Genomic DNA, 21,047 nt, shown 5'->3' with positions numbered 1-21,047 from the left:
TACGTACACATTTTGACTCAAGGTACCTATCACAAATGCATTATTTATATCATAGTTAATCTTATACGTTTAACAAATATTTTTTAAATATATGCTGCCTTCGATGTAAAAGTGTAATGCATTACACATAAAAAAAATAGATTCCTAGATGTTAGTCTATTCAAATAATTTTCATAAATATTATTTATATTTTTTAATTCAACAAATAACTTCATGATCAACATAATCATTATTTTACCATTAGCGATCTCATTACTATTGACATTACGCATTGTAATATTGATAAGTATATTTTGCGTTGGAAGATTTTTCTTGTTGCCTATGAACAAAAGTATTAATAAGACATATATTTATGAACATGTTTTTCAATTTATTTTAATTTTGTATACTAGATATTGTTTCGTAATTTATATACAAAGAGATAGCAAATATAAAATAGAATAAATATGTAATGTAAAATAAGTAATACAGTAAAAGAATGTCAAACACATTGAATAATAAATTAAATTTATAAAAACTAATAAGTTTTTACTGTACCGAAAGATGAACATAGAAACTCATTAAAATCTACCGTCACTTTTACGATTGCTGCACATGCGCCAAATTATAAAAGCAGTCATTTTTTCAAATATTTCAATGCATTAAATTTATCTCAATCAATGAATATCTAATGAACTTTTATTTTTTTTAGAACATATGACGATTAGAAAACTTTCTATTTTCTTTTTAATGTTTACATTAACTTTCTAACATAATGAATACGAAAATTAAAAATTGAATTCCATTTTATATGTATAAAATTTGATTTGATTTGTTAAAATGGATTCTACAGATACAGAAGTGAGCTATAACTAAGAGTATACATATGCAATACAAATATATTAGCATAAATATCGTATTTATGTTAATTATTTAAATTTGGTTTCGCTATTTAGGAACCTTTATCTACAGGCCGAAAGAGAAAAGATCGTGGTGAGAAATCGAAACATAGATTTGATCCTATACATCTCGAAGTGAAATATCCTGGTACAGCCATATTACTTTTGCAATGTCAGGAAAATACGATTCTTTTAAATGCAGCGGCTGCACTTTCCAAATATACTACAAAATCTCAAGAAAATATACATATACTTTTTGATCTTAATATCGTCAAAAGTATAATACCTTTGATTAATCATCAAGATTTATTCACACGAAGGTCTATCTCATTTCGTAGACTATATAGAAAAAAATCAGTGTATTTCGAAGTATAATAATATTCATATATTTATAATAACAATACACAGATTCGCTGCAAAATTATTAGCTGAAATGACAGCAATACCATGCGTCAGAAATTTTTTATTGGAATCCGATTATTATATACCTCACTTCGCAAAAGTATTAATCAATGAAAAGGACTTGTTCATGCAAGAATTTTCTTCTCTGATACTCGCTGAATTATCCAAAGACATCTATGGAGTTGCACAATTGTTAGAACAATGTCCGAATATAAATTTTCTTTACGAAAGAATTCAATCAACAGATCCTGATGTTAAAAAAAATAATATAGAAATAATATACAATCTGATACAAGATCCAATAGGCGCGCAAGAGATTATAAACGCTCAAGTAATGAAAAAAATATATATTATTGCAATATTGAAACATTTTTAAATAATAATATATTATTATAAAATAAATATTCGCGTATTTAGGATTTTAATTTTCCTTTGATTTATCGACTTTTGGAAGAACCTTATCCAGAGATTCAACGATTAGCCTTGAACGTAATAGGTGATCTATTGACAAGGAACAAGGATGAGTATATGCAGAATATTTTTCGAGAAACTAAGGGTTTAGAAGCATTATTAAATTTTTTGGATGTAAGAAATTTCTGTAGAACAATCTTATAGCTGTTAGTAGTGTCACGTAATTCGTCTAGAATGACGATTGGCATGACTTACACTCCGAAGTATTGAAGCTACTCAGCCTGGCCTCGGATAATCATAAGACGGTCGAATTATTGGATAGTATTGGTGGTATTCAAAGGATTTATAAGTATATGGAAAATACACTAAATTCAAAATTGTTTGCGGATGCTTTTGATGTTATTATTCATCTTGCTGATATTCCTGTTGGCAGAAAGGTTCTTTATTTTCGTAGATTTATTGTCTATTAAGAGATATTCATTTAATTTTTTCATTTTATTAAAGTCATTGTATATGTATGGAATTATTGATCATCTGATTAATACGTTACAAGAAACTGTACAACCTGATATGTATTATACCATTTGTTATGGAATTGGTAAAATAGTTTTATACAGTCCCGCTGCTGAAAAATTATCTACCGAAAATGTTATCGAAAACATTCTAGGTATGCTTTTCGTAATTAATATTTAAGATTTTTATCATGAAATTTATTTACATCTTTAATTAGGTATATTAAAGAACGATAATTTAAAATGGGATGTGAGGAATGCAGCAATGTTTGCACTTAATGAATTATTCAATTACAATGTCGAAAATTGTACAAATTTCTTGAAACTTCATGGCGAAGTATATAAGAATGATACAGAAAATAAAGAAAAATATCTCTTTAAAAATTAATTAAAAGTAAGAATGATAATTTTGTTATTTCTAGCAATATTTAATATGGTTAATCAAACAACCATATGAAAAAATACTATTAGAAACCCAATTGATAGCTGTTCAAGCATTAATTGCTATAGCACGTCATTCAACATTGAGAAATTCAGTAATTAAAATCGACACCATAGATGCTTTGTGTACACCATTCGAGGCACGTTTATTTTTATCATCCTAAATATTTAAATTATATTATTAATAAATATTAAATTAATATATATATTTTTTTAAATAAATTATCGTTCTTTTTTAAATTTATTAGATAGATTGTCCAACCATGGACGAATACAAAATACTTTGTTGTCAAGCCCTTTCAATGTTTTGTATTGATAAAATTGGAAGGGATGCATTTCTTAAAATTCACGGTCCATCTAGATTACATCATTTACTATCAGATGTACATTCTATCCCGATAAGAAATGCTGCAGTTCAATTGGTTCAATTGTTATGCGTCGATCCAGTTTTGGCAAATGTTTTCGTACAAACTAAATATTTGTCATAGTAAGTTAATCACGTTTAAAATATATTATAAAATTAAATTGTATAGTACAAATAATAATCATTTAGCATGTTAAATAATCGTGCATCCACAAGAATTATACCTTCATGGGATACCTGCATAGAAACCCTTTTTAATTCTCATTTACCAGCCAAATTTGCATTCACCGGTCGACTTTCGTTACACGATATCACTCAAGATGGTTTTTATGTTTTACGACAAAACATTTGTCCGTATGTTTACGATCGTGTTACTGCACATTGATTAAAAAAAAAAAAAAATAAATAAAAGATATTTATTTTTGATCTTATGTAAATATTTTTCTTAGATTTCCCGTACTAAATGATATATTTCGTTTCAAATTTTGTCCCTTGGAACCCGTTTACGTAATAAACACCGCACAATCTATTTTTTCAAATAATGTGATAGACGAAAGAGACATAGATGGTATAATATATTATTTATAAGAACACACACAATTTCTTAGACAAATGTTATCTCTAATATTGATTTATAGAAGCTAGAAATTCTATTAAAAATGGTATTGCTTCGAAAGGAGTATTTCTTTCGGCCGAAGCTATAAATAGTTGGTTGGAATTAATGTTCGGTCGATTGCAATTAGATCCACATCTTTGTGATTACATCGAACTTTTAAAATGCAAATTGGTGGCAATGGAATCAAAAGATTCGTGAGTATAACTGTGAAATATTACTGTGGTCTCTATCGGTGGCTATAAAAGTGCTTATAATTATTTTTGTAATAGGATCCTATTTTTGTTTATTTACATGTAATAGAATAATCAATGAGGAACCCAATTTGGTAAACATTTGTGCGATCGCTTCGCGTGCAAAAATGTTGGCAGAGTTCGTTGCACGTCAAATGTCAGGACCTGACCCAACAAGCACGTGCGTGGATCATCAATTAGAAGTCCACTTGAGAGAGATCAAAAAATTTATAAGAACGAGTGTGATTCCTCTCGGACAGTTGCGTGTCGGTTCTTATCTAGAAAGAGCAATACTTTTTAAAGTATTAGCTGATAGAATATGTCTTCCAACTGCTTTGGTACGAGGGGAATACGGAACGGCTTGGGTTGAGATTGCTATACCACAAGTATATTCAGATTTTTATTGATTTTATTTTATTTTATTTTTATTTTTATTTTTATTAATTTTTCTAGATTGAGGTACCCAACGAAGACACTTGTTTGACCGAATATTTAATGAGCGAAGAACCGTGTACCGATTGGATCGTAAGACGTATCTCATTGTCCGAAGAAACTCGATCGTTGTCGAAACAAATATTTTCAGAGATTCATAATGCAAATAATATGGTTGTACCATGGAAATTACGACAATCAATTTTCCCAACGAAGTTAATGAAACCTAATTTTATAGTAGATTTGATAGAAAAACCTGGTAGATTTATACCAATTGATAGCGAATTAGCTAGAGCATATAAAAGTAAAGAAATTGTTTGCGATTTGACGTGTACGTCTTGATAATGAGATTCATATTTTAATAGTATTATATTTGTAATTTGTTACTAATTTTAGTTATCCACTAAATGTATTACAATTTCGTTCTATTTATTTTAATAACAAAATATAAAATATTATTTACATTCCTATGCATCACACACATTGCGTTTGGTTTAATTATCGCATGGCTATTTAATTAAAGCTCTATGATATAATAACGACGTGGTAATTATTATTTAAAATAACATCAAACGTATTTTATTCAAACACTCTCGAAATATTATAAAATACGTGTATATGTAAAAGTAAAGCGTTAAAAAAGGACGAGAAAATATAATGAAAATCAACGTAGCAACGATCTATTATTTAAAAAAAGGATAGAAAAAAAACAATAAAATATTATATCTATATGTACATTACCTTTTTTTCTGTTGATTTGTATTCATCTAAATATTATGCTAATATACTATGATAAGACGAACCAATCACTATAATGGTAATTGCGTAGACGAGGGGTGCCTTTGCTGTCTGGATTCTCCTAATTTTACCAAACCGAAGAAACTCTTATCGTATTGGAAAAGTGTATATCTATCACCAGCAACGTCTTTAAGAACCAATACATCTCCAGCTTGAAGAAAAGTTATTTGAGCCGAAAAACAAGATCGACTTTTGTGGCCACTGGTTGGACTGAAAATCTAAACAAGAATAAAAAAATCTAACAAATTAAAAAATTAGATAATCAATGAATTTGTTCGTTGGTATAATTCTTACCGTGCATTGAAATAATGGTCTACTGTTTACCAGTAATTTGAAACCATTTTCATCGTGCTCATCGAGATAATGAATTTGTGCATAAATCAAATATAATCCAGGCTCGTGAACAGTAAGTTTACCATCATTAGCTAAAGTAAAATATTTACTCATGCCTAAATCCGAAACCCAATCACTTGGTCTCCAAGCTTTGAAGACACCATTCCCGTGACGACCTCGACCATTGCCAGTATGTTCATCGTCTTGAGAGAAAAGTGTACTATCTGCGCCGTAATGTACTGCAAAAATCTGACGAGGTGTTCTCAAGTGACGTCTATTAACTACTCGACGTAATCCTCCGGAAACGTTTAAGCTTCCCTATAAATAATAAGAAAAATCTGATTGTATAATTAACAATTGAATATTGTCAATGAGAAGTGAAAAATATTGTTTGTGTTTTTACCATATTGTCATGGGATGATCTCCATTTGGTTCGGTCTGCGTAATCCTTTCCTCTTTCATCAAGTTGCAGAGTTGATCGAGCAATTTCGTCGCTTAAATTATCGTCATCGTAACGGCTCGAAGGAAATGCCCGAGACGTTTCAGACGGATGCGAGTGGGAGTTAAACTTCTTTGGAGGATGTCTTTCCAAGGAAGTGATCGATCTGAAAATATAAATTGGATAAACGTATATTATTACATATAATAATAATGAAAATAAAAGAAACAACAACGGATATGATTTTCTAACGTCTTTAATTATAAATAAGAAATATAAAAACAATATCGAGAAAAAATAAAATCGTGATATACCTAATTTGATCACGATCATTGTGCGCAATTCTTCCAGATTCTTCGTTGTTATGAAAACGATGTCTCGGGGAAGCAAATTTTTTCATATGATTTCTTTGTCGAGAAGTCCTATTCAAAATGACATCATCCGAAATATTTTCCTCTGTAATCGATCTTTTTCTTTTAATAGGATCCAAATTAACAACGTCAGAATTGTCATTTGTCTCGTCGTTTTCGTCGTCGTCGTTGTCGTCGTCGTCATCGTCGTCGTCGACGTCTTCGTCATCCTCGTCGTTGTCTTCGTCATCGTCAGCAAGAACATCGACGTTTTCTAAACGTTCCCGTTCAAGATTTCGATGAATATGTCGAACATTTTTTTCAAATTTTTCACCTTGCTTAGCCTCAGCTTTTCTTAAAGCAGCAAGTAATTCAACCATAGCTTTATCCGAAACAGGATCTGATGTAGAAGTTGTTTCCAAGTTATTAGAAGTTGATCTAGATGTTGTTGTTGATTGTATTGGTGTTTTTGTTGTTATTTTTGTTAATGTCGAAGTAGTTGTTTTAGGAAAATCCGAGTTCTTTGAAATTACGGATGAGGTATGATAATCATTGGAATAATCGTGCGAAGACGAGGAAGAGGAGGACGAAGAGGAAGAGGATGAAGATGAAGACGAGGAATCGTCATCGTAATTTGAATCGTATTCGGTGTTATCAATGTCTACTTCTCCGGGATCTTCCTCGTCAGTAGACTCTCCGGCATAAAGCTGTAAGAATGATCAAAATTACTCGTATTATCGGAGTTAACATGAGAAGAATTATCAAATAACAATATTGCTGTTAATAATGATGATATCTACTATTTATTTTGTGATAACAATTAGTATATATAATGGGATATTTAAGTATTTGCATAGTTGGAATAAGGAAATACATTCCTACTGTATAAATATTTAACTTTAGTTAAAAATAAAGAATGAATTCCTTATTTGTGCTAATATTTAAAGAAACAGAATATGTACAAATTGCATACACATGTGCGTGTAGAGAATTTAAGGTTCATATAAGTTGTGTAAACATTTTTCAATATATCCCGAAGTAGTATTTCGATTTTTGGTAAATCATTTTTTTTATTAATATCAACAATGTACTCTGTTGATAAATAAATGTTAATTCTATGACAAATCAGAAGCAATTTACAAGTTCTTCATATGAATTATTCAATTGTGATAATAATATCAATCAACTTGTGTTACAGTACTCAGTTGAATATATTTATAGACATATACCGTGTGTACTTTATAGAAATATGTAATAATGATATTGTTGAATATTATGTTAAAAACCTATGATCATTAAGTTTCTTATTCCGAACAAATCTAATATCTTAACTATTATAATCTTTTTTTAAACAATCACACGAATATGTAATATTCCCGATGCCGAGAAGCATCGTGTTAGAATTGAAATGTTTTATTTTTCGATGTAATAGTAATAAATATACAGGGTCTCCTAAAAATAACTTTACCAAATCGAAAAATGTAAAATTAATATCTTGAAATAAAATATAAAATATTATAATTTTTTATATTTTTTCTTATAAAATAATTTTTGGAACATTCTCTATAAATAGGTAACACTCAAAATATAATAAAAGTTAACGTATAAATATGACTCACATAAGAATAAATTCTAAAATTACGTTGATCAATTTCAATTACGCAGAAATCTGAGTTCATTGATCATTGAACTCTACATGCGAATGTATACAAATGCAAACTTATCTGTTTGCCACTTTAGAATTGGACGATAAACTTGATTTTATTTTATATTTCATTATTTCAATAAGAAAATAAGGAGATAAAAATGTATCTAACATCTAACAATAAGTTAGATCGATTAAAAAAATAATATCTTTTTTATTCTTTTTAGACATTAAATAGAAATCTATCGTAATTTTCTATTTAACAAAAATGTCTAATCTTTTATCTTTAACTACTCGATAAATAAAGCAACGCAAAGAATCGTTGATAAGAAAACAGATATTGCTTGAAAGTTTATGGAAAGTTTATAAACCTATCTAACGCATATAATTCGAAACCTCAAATTTCTATTAGTCACACGTGATTATGTAAGTTATGTTAATTTGTTTTATTCGTTAAAAATTTCATTGAAATAATAATAGATATAAGTTTCTTACTTGTTCTTCGAACGCCTTAAGTTCGTCCAAAAGATCTTGCTGTAAAAATCTATGTTTCAAACTTTTAACATCTTTCTTCAATTCTTCGATCTCACGAGAATTCACCAAAGAGCAACGCAATTTCCATGTTTCCAGGCCGAAACATAAAAGAGCTATTAATAACGCAGCAGTACTTAAGACTGTGTGTCTTTTAGGTCTGCAACGCCTTTTGGTGAATACTTGTTCCAAATCAACTTGTGATATATTCAAATTTTCTCGGGAAAAATTTAAAAAGGAACGTGTTTCTTCCTTATTATTATTGGAACGATTTAAGAGTTTTTGTTTTAATTTCATTGCGTTCCCATCCTCGTCGGATAAGATGGTAGCCATTTTTGGAATTTTACTAATTATTTACAGATCACTAGGTTGATCTATTTTTTATATTCTATAGTGTATATTCACCAATCACTAGGGATTATAATATTACTAGATTAAATCGAAGAAATCACAAATATTGATTCTCGTCACTGCATTTTGCTGATAGTTGCATTAATCATTAATTTTTGTTCTTCGTGTTTTTTATATTTCTGTCTTATTTTCTGCTTTAAAATTCACTGATCATCGGAATCATAATAAAATTAATTTGTTTCATCTCTTTCGTGTTTCGTAGAAATAGAATCTTGTTATCAGATCAGAGTACTTTGATCATCTGAAAAAAGATATATTGGACGTGTTGGTTGACTGAAATGATTTGAACACAATGCATATGAAGTACCATTCGAAAATAGAAAATTAAATTATTCTTGATGAAATAAATTGATACATTTCAATTTGATCGAATAAACATTTTGTATTTATTTTATTTTATAATTTTAGAAGAACTTTTACTAATGACATACAAAAAGGAAGGGGTTGAAGTATATTTGAGTATATTTCTTGTTTAATTATTTCATATAGAAATTATCAAAATTTTTAATTGAAAAACGTTTTCAATTATTTCATAATAGGATCAAAAACTTCTCTTACGTATGCATGTATTTTTACATTTAAGGTCGACAGATGTATTAGCATGATTTACGTGCACTTTTAAGGATGAAACGTTAATCACGCGAGGAAGAAAGAACAATGCTTTTGTTCGACGTTTTCTGCAGATTATTATTACGATCTGAGAGAGACTCTCGTTGTAGTATAATAATAATTTAAAACATATATTTACGTCAATTAAAATACGTATTCAAAGTACAAAGGATTGCTTCATTTTTCTTGTATTTACTTTTCAAGAATTTCATGATAGAAAGAATACAATAATTCAGGTAATATCGGAAATCTTATCGGAAGATCTACAATGCACCGAAACATTAAGTAATTTCAAATAGATAATAAACAAAAATAATAATATTAACAAACATGAATCCTTTTTCTCGAAAAATAAAAGGAAGTGAAATTGAGGTGACATAGGAAATTCTATCCAAAGATCTACGCCATACACTGAAACGTTAAATGTCCGATACACCGATCCTGCCCCTCTTTAAAACCTGTTAGGTGGGTTTTTTCCTCCTGTTCTGAAGAAGAGGGGAGACCGATGCCAACGAAGACCAAAGAGACGAACTTTATAATACTTATATACGCGTATACACTTGAGAAGAGCTAGAGGAAATCACCATACACAAGTTTTTCTCCCTTCGTTCTCCCCTCTTTTGTTTCTCGGCTCTTCGTCTTTTTCCTTATCTTTTTTTTTATTTATTGTTTGAACTCACTAACCCAAGCCCGATTTTACATCGACTATGACCGAATCGGTAACGTGTAATGTAATGATCATTTAATAAAAAGTAAGTAAACAAAAATTATCCATAAAGAAATCGTAAAAGAATCAACAGCATTAAAATAAGTGAGTTTAAAAAAGAAAAGGAAATTATTCAATATCTAAAGATTTATGTTCGATCTATTCGCATCGTTATTCAAATCTTATATTATATATGTTAATATATAATGCTATGTTAATAAAATAATACTATAAGATAAGTTAAGAAAAAAAAAATATTAAAAATATTTAGAAAGTTTGTGCCAATTGTTAAATATATATTCGACTTATACTTTTTAATATATACACAGACTTTTCTCAAAATTGGCACGAACTTTCCTGGCTAACGAATAAAAAATTGTTAACTTAATAATATTTCATTTAAATTAGACGACGTCATTTTCAAACAATAAAATGATAAAATAATAATAAAAATACACGTTATCGCTACCTTTTGTCAAATTCACGTGTCCACCTAATACCACTGCTAATACACATTGCCAAAAATAAACTAAATAAAAAAAAAAAATATGTTGAAAGCGAAAAAAAATAATTTTTAAAAAAGGAAGAGAGAGAGAAGAAAAAACAGAAAATGAGATAATTAAGCAAGTAAGTAGACACGTTTCTATTTGGATGCTTTGAAATTATTGGAAGAACGGCACGTAACGAAAACGATAAACGATCCGACTACTTCGAACAACTCGAAGCAACTGACTATGATCTCAACGAACGTTCGAACGCATTTATCATCGACGACTTAGAGTCTTCAATTCTTCTTCCACATTATTATGGATGAGTTTCAGAACAGGTTGCGTGTACCTTATTGAAATCCCTTTATCTTTTTTTAACATTTTTTTTCAAATTATTGAACTATTATAAGACAAAGGAATGTTAGTTTATATTTTAGTACAACTAATAAATTTTATTAATAATTTCAATACAACTTGCGCATTGGTACCTATTTCTTTTCAATTTTACAATTAAATATATTTAAAGTATTATTCTTGTTTATTAACATAAAAAAATATAAAAATTGTCAACGTTATTTAATAAATTACAAATGAAATGTATTTTTAAATACCATTAACCAAAGTGAATTTAGTACAAGATGATTGTTTGTATATAAATTTTGTATAAAAAGTGTATATAAATTTGTTGTTTATTTTAATTGGATCCGTAAGGAAGATCATACACAGAAGAATCAAATTTCCATAGCACGATACTTGAACAGAGTTATAGCAATCTATTTCCACACCTGTAATAACCAGAAGTCGATTGTGATGTATATATAATCTTCGTTGTATGTAGATCTCCGGTTACATTTATACCATAACAGCTCTTCTCAGATTTCATATAACCGAATAAAGAAAATAATAATAAAAGTTAAACAAAAAATATTGATAAATCCAACTTACATTAACCATGATCGTAATCACGTAAGATCATCGATCATGATCAAAAGATCCTGCAATCGGATTAATGATTTTTTAAATATTTTCTCTGTTTACGTTAAGATTTTTTTCTAAAGAGCAATAAATGGATCGTATTAATTAAACGTTAGATTTTTATTAATATCCGATGATAGTAATTATAAAAAGATAATTATATAAAGAGATGAGAAAGCACAACAGTAATAAACTAATAATAAAAGTAATATTTTGCTCCTTGAGGCCGAATAAAAATTGAATCTTCGTCAATGATAATGATAATATACAGTTCATGATAAAGTTTCATATTGTAGGACCTTTCCTGGAACATGTATAAGCACAGCTGAATTGCATTAATTATATAATAAATGATACGAGAGATCACGAACAAAGAGAGTTCAATTATTTTCTTGTGGTGTCACGTATAGTTTAGGTAGAAAATTTGATAAATATTAATATACCTATTAACTCTATAGTATATATATATATATATATAATATAAAAATATATAATAAATAATATATATTTATAATATATATGTATTATCATATTATTGCGTTTAACAATATTATATTACCATTTAGTATATTTGTATAAAAATTAATTTTTATGTTGACCAATGATAACTTATGTTTAAACAACTGTAAAACATTGATTAATTATCTTCTATACATTATTGCACAATGACAAGTCTCTTACGTACGAATTGTGAACTCAATTAAATTACTCATTACCTTTCATTAAAGACTTCTTTGTAAATATTAAATTCGACGATAAAATACTAATATGTTGGTTATAGTATTCTATAATGATTATATTAATCGAATTAAAATATTAAACATTATGGAAAGTTAATAATATCAAATTTTCAAATACTAAATTTTGCGGGCATATTTACTTATACAAAATTTCTTACCAGGAAAGTCATCTTCTTCGAAATAAGAGCCCCCCTGTTTGAGATTATTATTTCCATAAAATTTCTTTTTATTTTAAGGGTGTAAGTATTTTATTTCATTGCAATAATTAACAAATATTTATACAAAACAAAATGTGCGAAAAAATAAAACTGAACGAACTTATGTCAGACCGAATTATTATTCGATACTCGCGATACAAGCTCTTGGATGCTTCTGACGAATTTTCCGAAATAAAAGACCGCTTAAAATTCTCCCATAAAAGGTATTTAGTGCTCCATGGTGACATCTCGTGAGAACGTCGCATTAACTTATTGTTTATATAAAATGTTATCTATGTTTACTCTACCCTAAAATACTAACACTTTCTTTCAAGAACTTACGAGGGTGGATTCGTCAATGAGTAGACACAATTAACGCATCCTAAAAATCTTAATATCCACCATCGTTGCCCTTGGAAATAAATTTGTTATTATCAAAGGAATGTATATTAAAACCTCGTATCCACATATTTATCGAAGATGCAAAATTGCAATCCCCTGAGCCGAAGTCAAATGCGAAACAATAATACACATATATATTAATTTTAAGGATATATTCGAAATTGATTCGATCTAAGATAGGAACTGTTAGACTTTTTATGAGACAAAATGAATGACTCATTATCAACAAAAATGTTTCGTTAATGACGTACTTGATATATCATCATAGGTTTCACGTGTTTAACCACGTAATGAAGTTTCTCACGCGTCAACTGACTGTGTAGGAAGAAATACAAGATAAGAAGATACACTCTTTATCTGGAACAATTTACGTTTGACGAGACGGAACGTTAAGTTTAACACTACTAGTTATTTAATTCAGCCTTTCTCCATGCTTACCGAGCACTTAATAAATTTCACGAATTTTCAACGCGTATCTTATTGTCAAATTTTCATCATTAAATCCATCCTTTGTGAATTCCAAGAATGTTCCTCTTCATTTTTGCTAGCAAGAATCGAAAGGTGTTAAGTAAAAAAAAAAATATTTATATATTTTATATTCCCCACTCTATTATTATATGTTATATATTTTTTATTAAACACCTTTCTATATAAAAATATATAGAAAAAAAATAACTGTGAATTATAATTTTTGTATTATTTTTTAACATAGTCTTAAAAATAAATTATAAAATGAATGACACACCGTTTGTTTCATAAAAATATAGTTCTTTTTATATTTAACAAAAAAAATTAGATATATTATATATATTAATACCTTCCTATAGGAAGAGTCCCTTTTTTTTTTAAATAAAACTTACCATCTCCAGAAACCTTATGTAGATAAGGTCATTGACGTTGATGCCAGTCATGTGGCAGTTGACACGATTGTTGCACTCAGGTCCACCAATGTTGTACTTAGCATAGCTGCTATCAACCTAAAGAATTAATAATAATGAAATTAGAAAAATAAAAAATTTATAAAACAATGAAAATAATATTTATATATTTATATTTATATATATATATATGTATATGTATATGCATGATCATATAATATATCTAGAAAGAATGAAGAATTTTCTTATCACTTTAACAGAACATTATATTGCGCTTTCTTAATCGTTATTTGAAGAATCATTGTGTTATTCACTTACAATTAGTTCATTTTTTAAGTGTCTCATATATGTTGTCAATGTTTTAATAAACAATACATTGATCAACTTTTTATCGATGTTTCCTTCCCTACTCTCTCGTATTTCTCTTGGAAATCGTAATGATTTATAAGATTCTTCTTCTTTTCTTTTATGCAATATTTTTTTAAGTAATTAATTAATTAATTTTTTTTATTAGTAAAAAAAATGATATCATAATAATTCCATTTAGTCAAAATTAAGATCATAATTATAGTCCCCTAGCTAATAATTTTTACATGCTAGTCTGCAGATATCGTGTGTATAAAGCGATACATATATATATACATATATATAGATATATATGTATGTATGTATGTATTATTTATACACACAATTATATGCTATATTTTCTTTTAATGCAAAGTAAAATGTTTTTATGCAACAATGCAAAAGATCTTTTTTTTCTCTCCTCTATTTCTCTCTCTCCTTCTCTCTCTTTCTTTATCTTCTCTTCACTTCATTTCATTTCTATAAGCCTATTAATATTTTATTGCTCCACTTTACACTCGATAGATGCAAGTATTTTAAATCGATTTTCTTTTTTAAAATTAATTTGTATGCACTCGTTCGACATTAAACTCTCCTTCGGGAAAGATCACTCAATGATAATATTGTATTTCTGCACAAAAATTGATAGATATTTATTTATATTTACTCACCTCAGCTTGGATTGCAGTTTACTCGAGCATTTGTTTGTTTGATTTTTGCTTTGCTTTTCTAATATTTATAAATGATTACAGTGCACATTAAGTGTCGTTAAAAAATTTTGGCATTTTTTCTTTTATTGTTCAAATTTTTCATCATTATATCGAAATTGCCAAAAATGTGCTACATTTAAATATAAACTAGCTATATATATATATAGCTAATTTATATTCTACATATTTCGAGAAATATTAATGTAAAACGAAAAATGATATGTGCCGAAGCTATATCCTTACTTTGTTTTGTGATTTAAATTTCTAGCAATTACTAAATTAAATAAGGACTCTATATATATATATATATAAATATGTATGTATATTATATGCATAAGTATATTTATATATTATGATACCCAAAAATCTAAATAACGAATCGCTAACGTCATTGAATGCAATTTTAAATACAATAATACCTGTATCATTTGACAAATTATTATTTGACTGTTTAATCATCATTTGATATGTTTTTTTATTTACTTATTTATTTTCTTTTTAAATCAGAATTGGTATCTCCTCGGTGGTAATGGAAGGAAGGTATTCTCATTCTTTCATTCTGTTTCCTAAGTTTCTCAGGTTGTTGTTACGCCTGTGAAATAAACTTAGTTTTTGTCAAGATCTTGATATGCCTATTATTTGTTATTATTATTATTATTTTATATATGTGCGCTTATAGTGAATCTCATTTTGTGGTGAAAAAAGAAATCATTTTGAACTGATCTCTACAATAAAAAGTAATACTTTTACAGATTATTATTATGACAATGATGATTATTATATTATTATTATTATTATTATTATAATATATATATATATATACTATTATATTACGATTATTATTATTACTACTATTATTACCAAATAATAATAGTGATTAATATATCTAATATCATTTTTAACAAAAGCTCATACCTACGTTATTTGTACATCTATATGCTGCTCTTTTGAGCTGGGGACATTTAAATGTGTACACCTGGTGCCCAATTTATTCGTTTTGATGATTTCCTAGGGCAGATGCTGGTTTTCATTTCATCACTAGCTTTTCTCATTTTCTTTCATCCAAATTCTCTTGTGTCGAAGGTGAGGAGATAATAAATATGAAAGTATTTGCGTTTTTTACACGATATTTTTTTGTTTCTCTCCATTTCAATGTTTCTTCTATTGCATACAATATTGAATCAATACTACTACTATGAAAATGATATTTATAATTTATATATACATATAGACATATATATGTATATGATAATAAAATTTTTGATAGAGTTTAATAGCAGATAAAATTATTGTGTTTGATATAATAAATAAAACATAAATATAAAACTTTTCTTTCTTTTTCAAAATCTTAATATATATATATATATATATGTATATATGTATATATATAGAGAGAGACACAATTGGCTGGGACAAATTTGTCTAATTTGCATGCACAAATATCACAGGAAGTCACACTCCTTTGCCTTTTTTGAAATTTTTTTTAAAAGCTTTCTTTTGTTTTCTTAACTTTTCTTATCACTATTTGTGCCTTGATTGTCTCTGCCAGTGTGACATTATTTTAATTACATCTTAATTTGTATTATTTATAGGTGTAAAAATTAATTCAGCACTGAATCTTTTTTCTATGATAAACGATACTAATTTGTTGTTTTCTTCTAATCATTTTTAATAGAGATTAATAAGTTCTTACAAATTCATTAAGATCATTAATCAAAATCAAGATGTATCAACCTAAAATTCGTACATAAAATTTAAACATTTTATTTATTTATTTATATTTTTCTTTAATTGTTAAGACACTCCATAATTAAAAAGAATCGCATTTATTATCAATTAATTATAATGGACTAATAAAAATTATGGTTATTTCAATTATTCGAAATAAAAGAAAAGAATACACTATGAGAATTATAGATTTACACATAACATGAATTAAACGTTCTGTTTCTAAATTTTAATTTGTGTATTGAAATGTATATTTTTAAAATAGAAAAAATTAATCTATCGCAAAAAAAGGAAACTTGACGTCATTCTCCTTACAGTTACAATGAATTTATCAACTGATTTTATTTTACAATACGCAAAGTGAGTGAAGAAGACTGTACAGCAACTAAACTTAATCCTATAAAATTGTATAAGCGAAACGTGACATAGTAGATACTATATACTGCTAGTCAAGTATAAAACGCTTTTGTCATTTCAACTTTTAGATCATATAATTGAACAACTTTTTGTTTAACTTGCGCATTTTTATCATTTCCATTAGAAAAAACATTTATTTTGAAATGCTTTCCATCATTTTAACGCAGATAAGATTCTTATACCTATAAAATATATCCACTTTACTGCTGTCAAATTTCATGCTAGTATACTTCCAATTAATAAATCATCGATATTCAACTAATTCATATGTTAAACATAGTTTCAATTTGCAAAATGAATTTGACGGTTATAATTAAATAGTATATATAATATTTAATATCGTCGCTGAGACTGCGCGTTTTGGTAACCAGCACTGCCACCTGCAAACAACCATAGCTCTTCCATTCAATCACTTTGAAAGTATAACTTTAGATTTGATTCAATATTTAATATTTTTATCGTTATATGTATATGTATATATATATATATATATATATACACACCAAATAAATGAATAATAAGCCTATATTTATTTATGTATACCATAAGAAGCAGTATATACTACTAAAGAATGTATCAGCGATTAATTTTTCTATTATTTGTTCATCATCTTTTAGTCCTAAATAAGATATCTTAATTTATCATTTATATTCTCTGTGCATGCGCAATAATTCTTTGTTATTTTACCATATTAGGAAATATTTGTTAATATAATATTAATTTGAAGAAACAATGTCTTTTATTATTATGACTTAATATGCAATATCTTCTCTAATAACTAAGGATCTACCAATTGGCACCTAATTTATATTAAATCATTTCTATTTGATTTGCCTGATGTTCTCATGCTTAGCACTTTTATTATCATAATTGATTAATAAAAGAAAATATACATACGCATTACTACTTCATCAAATTGTATGCAACTTTTCTATCATTGATTATTAATCAGATTTATGAAATTTACTAAAATTTCTATGGTCTTTTATTGCTTTAAGAAAAATGATTAGCTAAGTAGTTATATATTGCTTTCGTATATTTATTCAAATCTCCATGAATATCAATTAATTCATTATACATTCTTTCCATAATTAATATCTTATACCTTTTAAAGTATTTTTTTTCTAATATAAATTTCGCAATGTTCCTATTCCTATTCATTTTTAGTCTAAGTTTCTATCTATTTTGTAATAAAATAATTGAATCTTGTAGACTATAATTCTTTTTTTCTCTAAAATACGACGTTTTTACAATTTAACTAGTACTTACCATAATCCTGTTTGCCGTACACTCCATCCTGATTTGGATAATCTGTAAACACACAAAATATAAATTTAAATCTTGTAAAGATTTTTATTGTGTATCATACACTAGATGTTATGGTAGAACGAATTAGGAATGCAGTTGCAGAAATTAACAAGAAATTCGCCATGCCATAAACACCATACTACAGTGGTGTCAAACTTGTATTCGTGTAGGTGGGAACATTTTGAATAGCACATTTAAGTAGTTGTATAATATATGTTATAACTTTCGAATAAAGCTGTAAATGACCTATGTTTATATAACATTTTTTCTTATTTTTGAGCATAGAATACGCTTACAACGTTTGTATGCAAAAACTATTATAACAATTCTAAATTAAAGTATCTGTTTTGTTGTAGATAAACAATATGAGAACTGGCACATTCAATGTATTAAAAAAAAATATAAAAAAATAATATTATAATTAAACAAAACAACTAACCATAAGGTTGTGTTGAATAACCACCCCGGTTGATCATGGTGGTAGCATTAGAAGATCTGTCATCATATGGGTTAGCAGGAGCATAACCTGGACCCCCACCTCCTGCCACTGCAGCTGCTACTGCCTCCTGCTGGTAACTAGCTGTGCAGACATTGTTTAATATTAATATACAATTAAAAGCGACTGTATCTTAATCAGTATACAAAAGTCTTAGGATTAATTTTCAAAATTAATAAATTAAAAGAAACTTTCATGCGACATATGAGATTCATAAATAATACAGAAATTGATTAACTATAAAAATAGTACATATATGTACATAGAAAAGCATATTCATATTAACCTGAGGGTGGAGCTTTGCCATAACTATAAGGATCACCAGTATTAAAAGCTCCAGTTGCTGGAACAGCAGGAGCTCCTCCGTACCTATTATCAGGTGGTGCAGATGGAGGATAACCCTGTGTATAATTAAAACACATAATGTTTATATTTTCATTATTGCATATTTATGATAATATTCTAAATAAAAACATATTTATTACCGCAGCTTGTGCATAATCAGGTGGCTGTTGATAGCTTTCATATCCTTGATATGACTGTGCATAACCCTGTTGAGATCCATAACCTCCACCATATCCTACTGGTTGCTGTTGCGGTGCTTGTTGTTGGCCACCACCATAGGCATTTCCAGCAGCACCATATCCGCCTTGACTATATCATAAATAATAAACTCATGTTATTTATTAATTATATTTTATAATATTTGATATTTCTTAAAAACCATAAATTCTTACTTTGGAGCTTGGGTTGCATAGCCATTAGATGGTTGTGAGGATGGTTGATCAAATCTTGGTCTCTTTGAAGGACCACTTGCACCTGGTGGGCCACCACCTCTTTTTGTTGGTGCACCCCTGCCTCCCCTACTAGAACGATCTCCAAAACTTCCTCTTCCACCCGGACCACCTCTACTCGAACCAACTCTGTTAAAAATTATACTAATATTAACAATAAGAATTATAGAATATATAATAATAAAAAATCATTATAATTTACCTTGAACTACCACGACTTCCTCTGTCCATACCACCACGTCCACGGAAACTACTATTTGGAGTACGACTGTCTCCTCTACCAAAATCTCCTCTACCTCTACCACGGAAACCGCTGCTTCCTCCTCCTCTGCTTCCTCCTCTTGGAGGACCACCTAAACCTGGAGGTGGAGGTCCACCACCGGGACCACCAGCCATTCCTGGTTCTGGAGGACCACTAAAAACAATATCTCACATTAATTACCTTAGTAAAACAATGAGCACACTTGGCACTCAAACAGTTAATATTGAACGTAGAAATTTAATTCAAAATTTAAAACCGATCAATTCACTAGTCATATACATGGTACGTTAACTATTAAATATTCTATATTTATATTATTTTAACAGAGAAATTTTGATTGAAATTACCCTGGAAAATGACCACGTCCACCTCTACCAGGAGGACCTCCTCTACCTCTGATACCAGGTGGACCGCATCTCATTCCACCACCAGGTCCACTACCACGACCTCCTCGCATCATACTACCTCCTCTTGGAGGACCACCCCTAGTATAAAAATACAAAAATTAACAAAAATGTACATGCAAGTTAAGGAATTTTCATTGATTCTTACAAGTATAGTTTAGGTTTGTTAAATGCAAGAATTTAATTAAAGTTAAAATTTACCTTCCTCTATCTCCAAAACCACCACGTCCTCTCATCGGACCACCAGGACCTCCACGACCCTTAAATCCGCCCCTGCCACTTGGAGCACCTTCCATTATATTTTAATAACTAAAATAATAATTGAAATTTTGGGTTAAAAAATTTTAAGAGAAAATAATTACAATACAGACGCCATTCAAAAAGACACGAAACCAATAAAACATTGAGTATTCATTACTTCATCACTAATCGATAATAAATAAATATCGATATAAATTATTAACCGATTTAATCATGCAATTGCTATAAATTTTATTATTAAAATACTTACTCTTTTTATATTAATTTAATATCAAAGCTTTCATAAATAAGAAACGCGCCAACTACAGACAAGCAGAGAGGAAAATGGACGCCGGCTGCCGGAAAAAGATTCATCGACCACACATACCAGTCAAATTGGCGTTTCAATTTTGCCGGATATACAAGATACATGCAGCATTTTCATTAACGTCATTTAATAATAATTATTATTTAATCATTTTTTATATCCCATTTCCTATATTTTTTATCCATTAATAAATATATGTTAAGATATAAACTTAATGATTATATTAT

General features: G+C 28.3%; 4 protein-coding genes across 6 annotated transcripts; 2 read left to right on the top strand and 2 right to left on the bottom strand.

Moving 5' to 3' along the window:
* The first annotated feature begins 443 nt into the window (after positions 1–443).
* On the top strand, positions 444–3,574 carry LOC106790893 (armadillo repeat-containing protein 3-like). The gene is made up of 6 exons (XM_014756133.1): positions 444–1,611; positions 1,698–1,865; positions 2,196–2,358; positions 2,422–2,540; positions 2,626–2,788; positions 2,897–3,574. The coding sequence occupies exons 1-6, from the start codon at positions 1,312–1,314 to the stop codon at positions 3,130–3,132; spliced, it is 1,149 nt and encodes a 382-aa protein (XP_014611619.1). The 5' UTR covers positions 444–1,311; the 3' UTR covers positions 3,133–3,574.
* Positions 3,199–4,628, top strand: LOC106790884. Its single transcript, XM_014756116.1, has 5 exons — positions 3,199–3,362; positions 3,458–3,576; positions 3,647–3,715; positions 3,792–4,240; positions 4,308–4,628. The coding sequence occupies exons 1-5, from the start codon at positions 3,199–3,201 to the stop codon at positions 4,626–4,628; spliced, it is 1,122 nt and encodes a 373-aa protein (XP_014611602.1).
* Positions 4,629–4,708: 80 nt separating this feature from the next.
* LOC106790891 (MATH and LRR domain-containing protein PFE0570w) lies at positions 4,709–10,955 on the bottom strand. Its single transcript, XM_014756130.1, has 6 exons — positions 10,578–10,955; positions 8,347–9,034; positions 6,171–6,913; positions 5,821–6,022; positions 5,379–5,735; positions 4,709–5,302 (listed from the first exon to the last, which is right to left on the bottom strand). Exons 2-6 carry the CDS (start codon positions 8,713–8,715, stop codon positions 5,096–5,098), a joined length of 1,878 nt encoding a protein of 625 aa, XP_014611616.1. The 5' UTR covers positions 8,716–9,034; positions 10,578–10,955; the 3' UTR covers positions 4,709–5,095.
* Positions 10,956–13,390: 2,435 nt separating this feature from the next.
* LOC106790892 (collagen alpha-1(I) chain-like) lies at positions 13,391–20,874 on the bottom strand. Of its 3 annotated transcripts, XR_001382132.1 has the most exons (11): positions 20,764–20,874; positions 20,454–20,561; positions 20,196–20,333; positions 19,789–20,001; positions 19,530–19,715; positions 19,278–19,446; positions 19,079–19,193; positions 18,736–18,876; positions 18,258–18,299; positions 13,771–13,887; positions 13,391–13,454 (listed from the first exon to the last, which is right to left on the bottom strand). XR_001382132.1 is itself a non-coding variant. In XM_014756132.1 (10 exons), the coding sequence occupies exons 2-10, from the start codon at positions 20,546–20,548 to the stop codon at positions 13,883–13,885; spliced, it is 1,104 nt and encodes a 367-aa protein (XP_014611618.1). In that variant the 5' UTR covers positions 20,549–20,561; positions 20,764–20,874; the 3' UTR covers positions 13,737–13,882. The 3 variants fall into 3 exon arrangements, 2 of the variants coding, with proteins under 2 accessions (XP_014611618.1, XP_014611617.1); XM_014756132.1 differs by lacking the exon at positions 13,391–13,454 and having other exon boundaries at positions 13,737–13,887; XM_014756131.1 differs by lacking the exons at positions 13,391–13,454; positions 13,771–13,887 and adding an exon at positions 16,500–17,368.
* Between the last annotated feature and the right edge of the window lie 173 nt (positions 20,875–21,047).

Source organism: Polistes canadensis, unplaced genomic scaffold (assembly GCF_001313835.1).
Source record: "Polistes canadensis isolate GaletaPanama2010 unplaced genomic scaffold, ASM131383v1 scaffold_267, whole genome shotgun sequence".
Lineage (NCBI taxonomy): Eukaryota > Metazoa > Arthropoda > Insecta > Hymenoptera > Vespidae > Polistes > Polistes canadensis.
The sequence above is the reverse complement of the archived record's forward strand: the minus strand, read 5'-3'. Positions and strand labels throughout refer to the sequence as shown.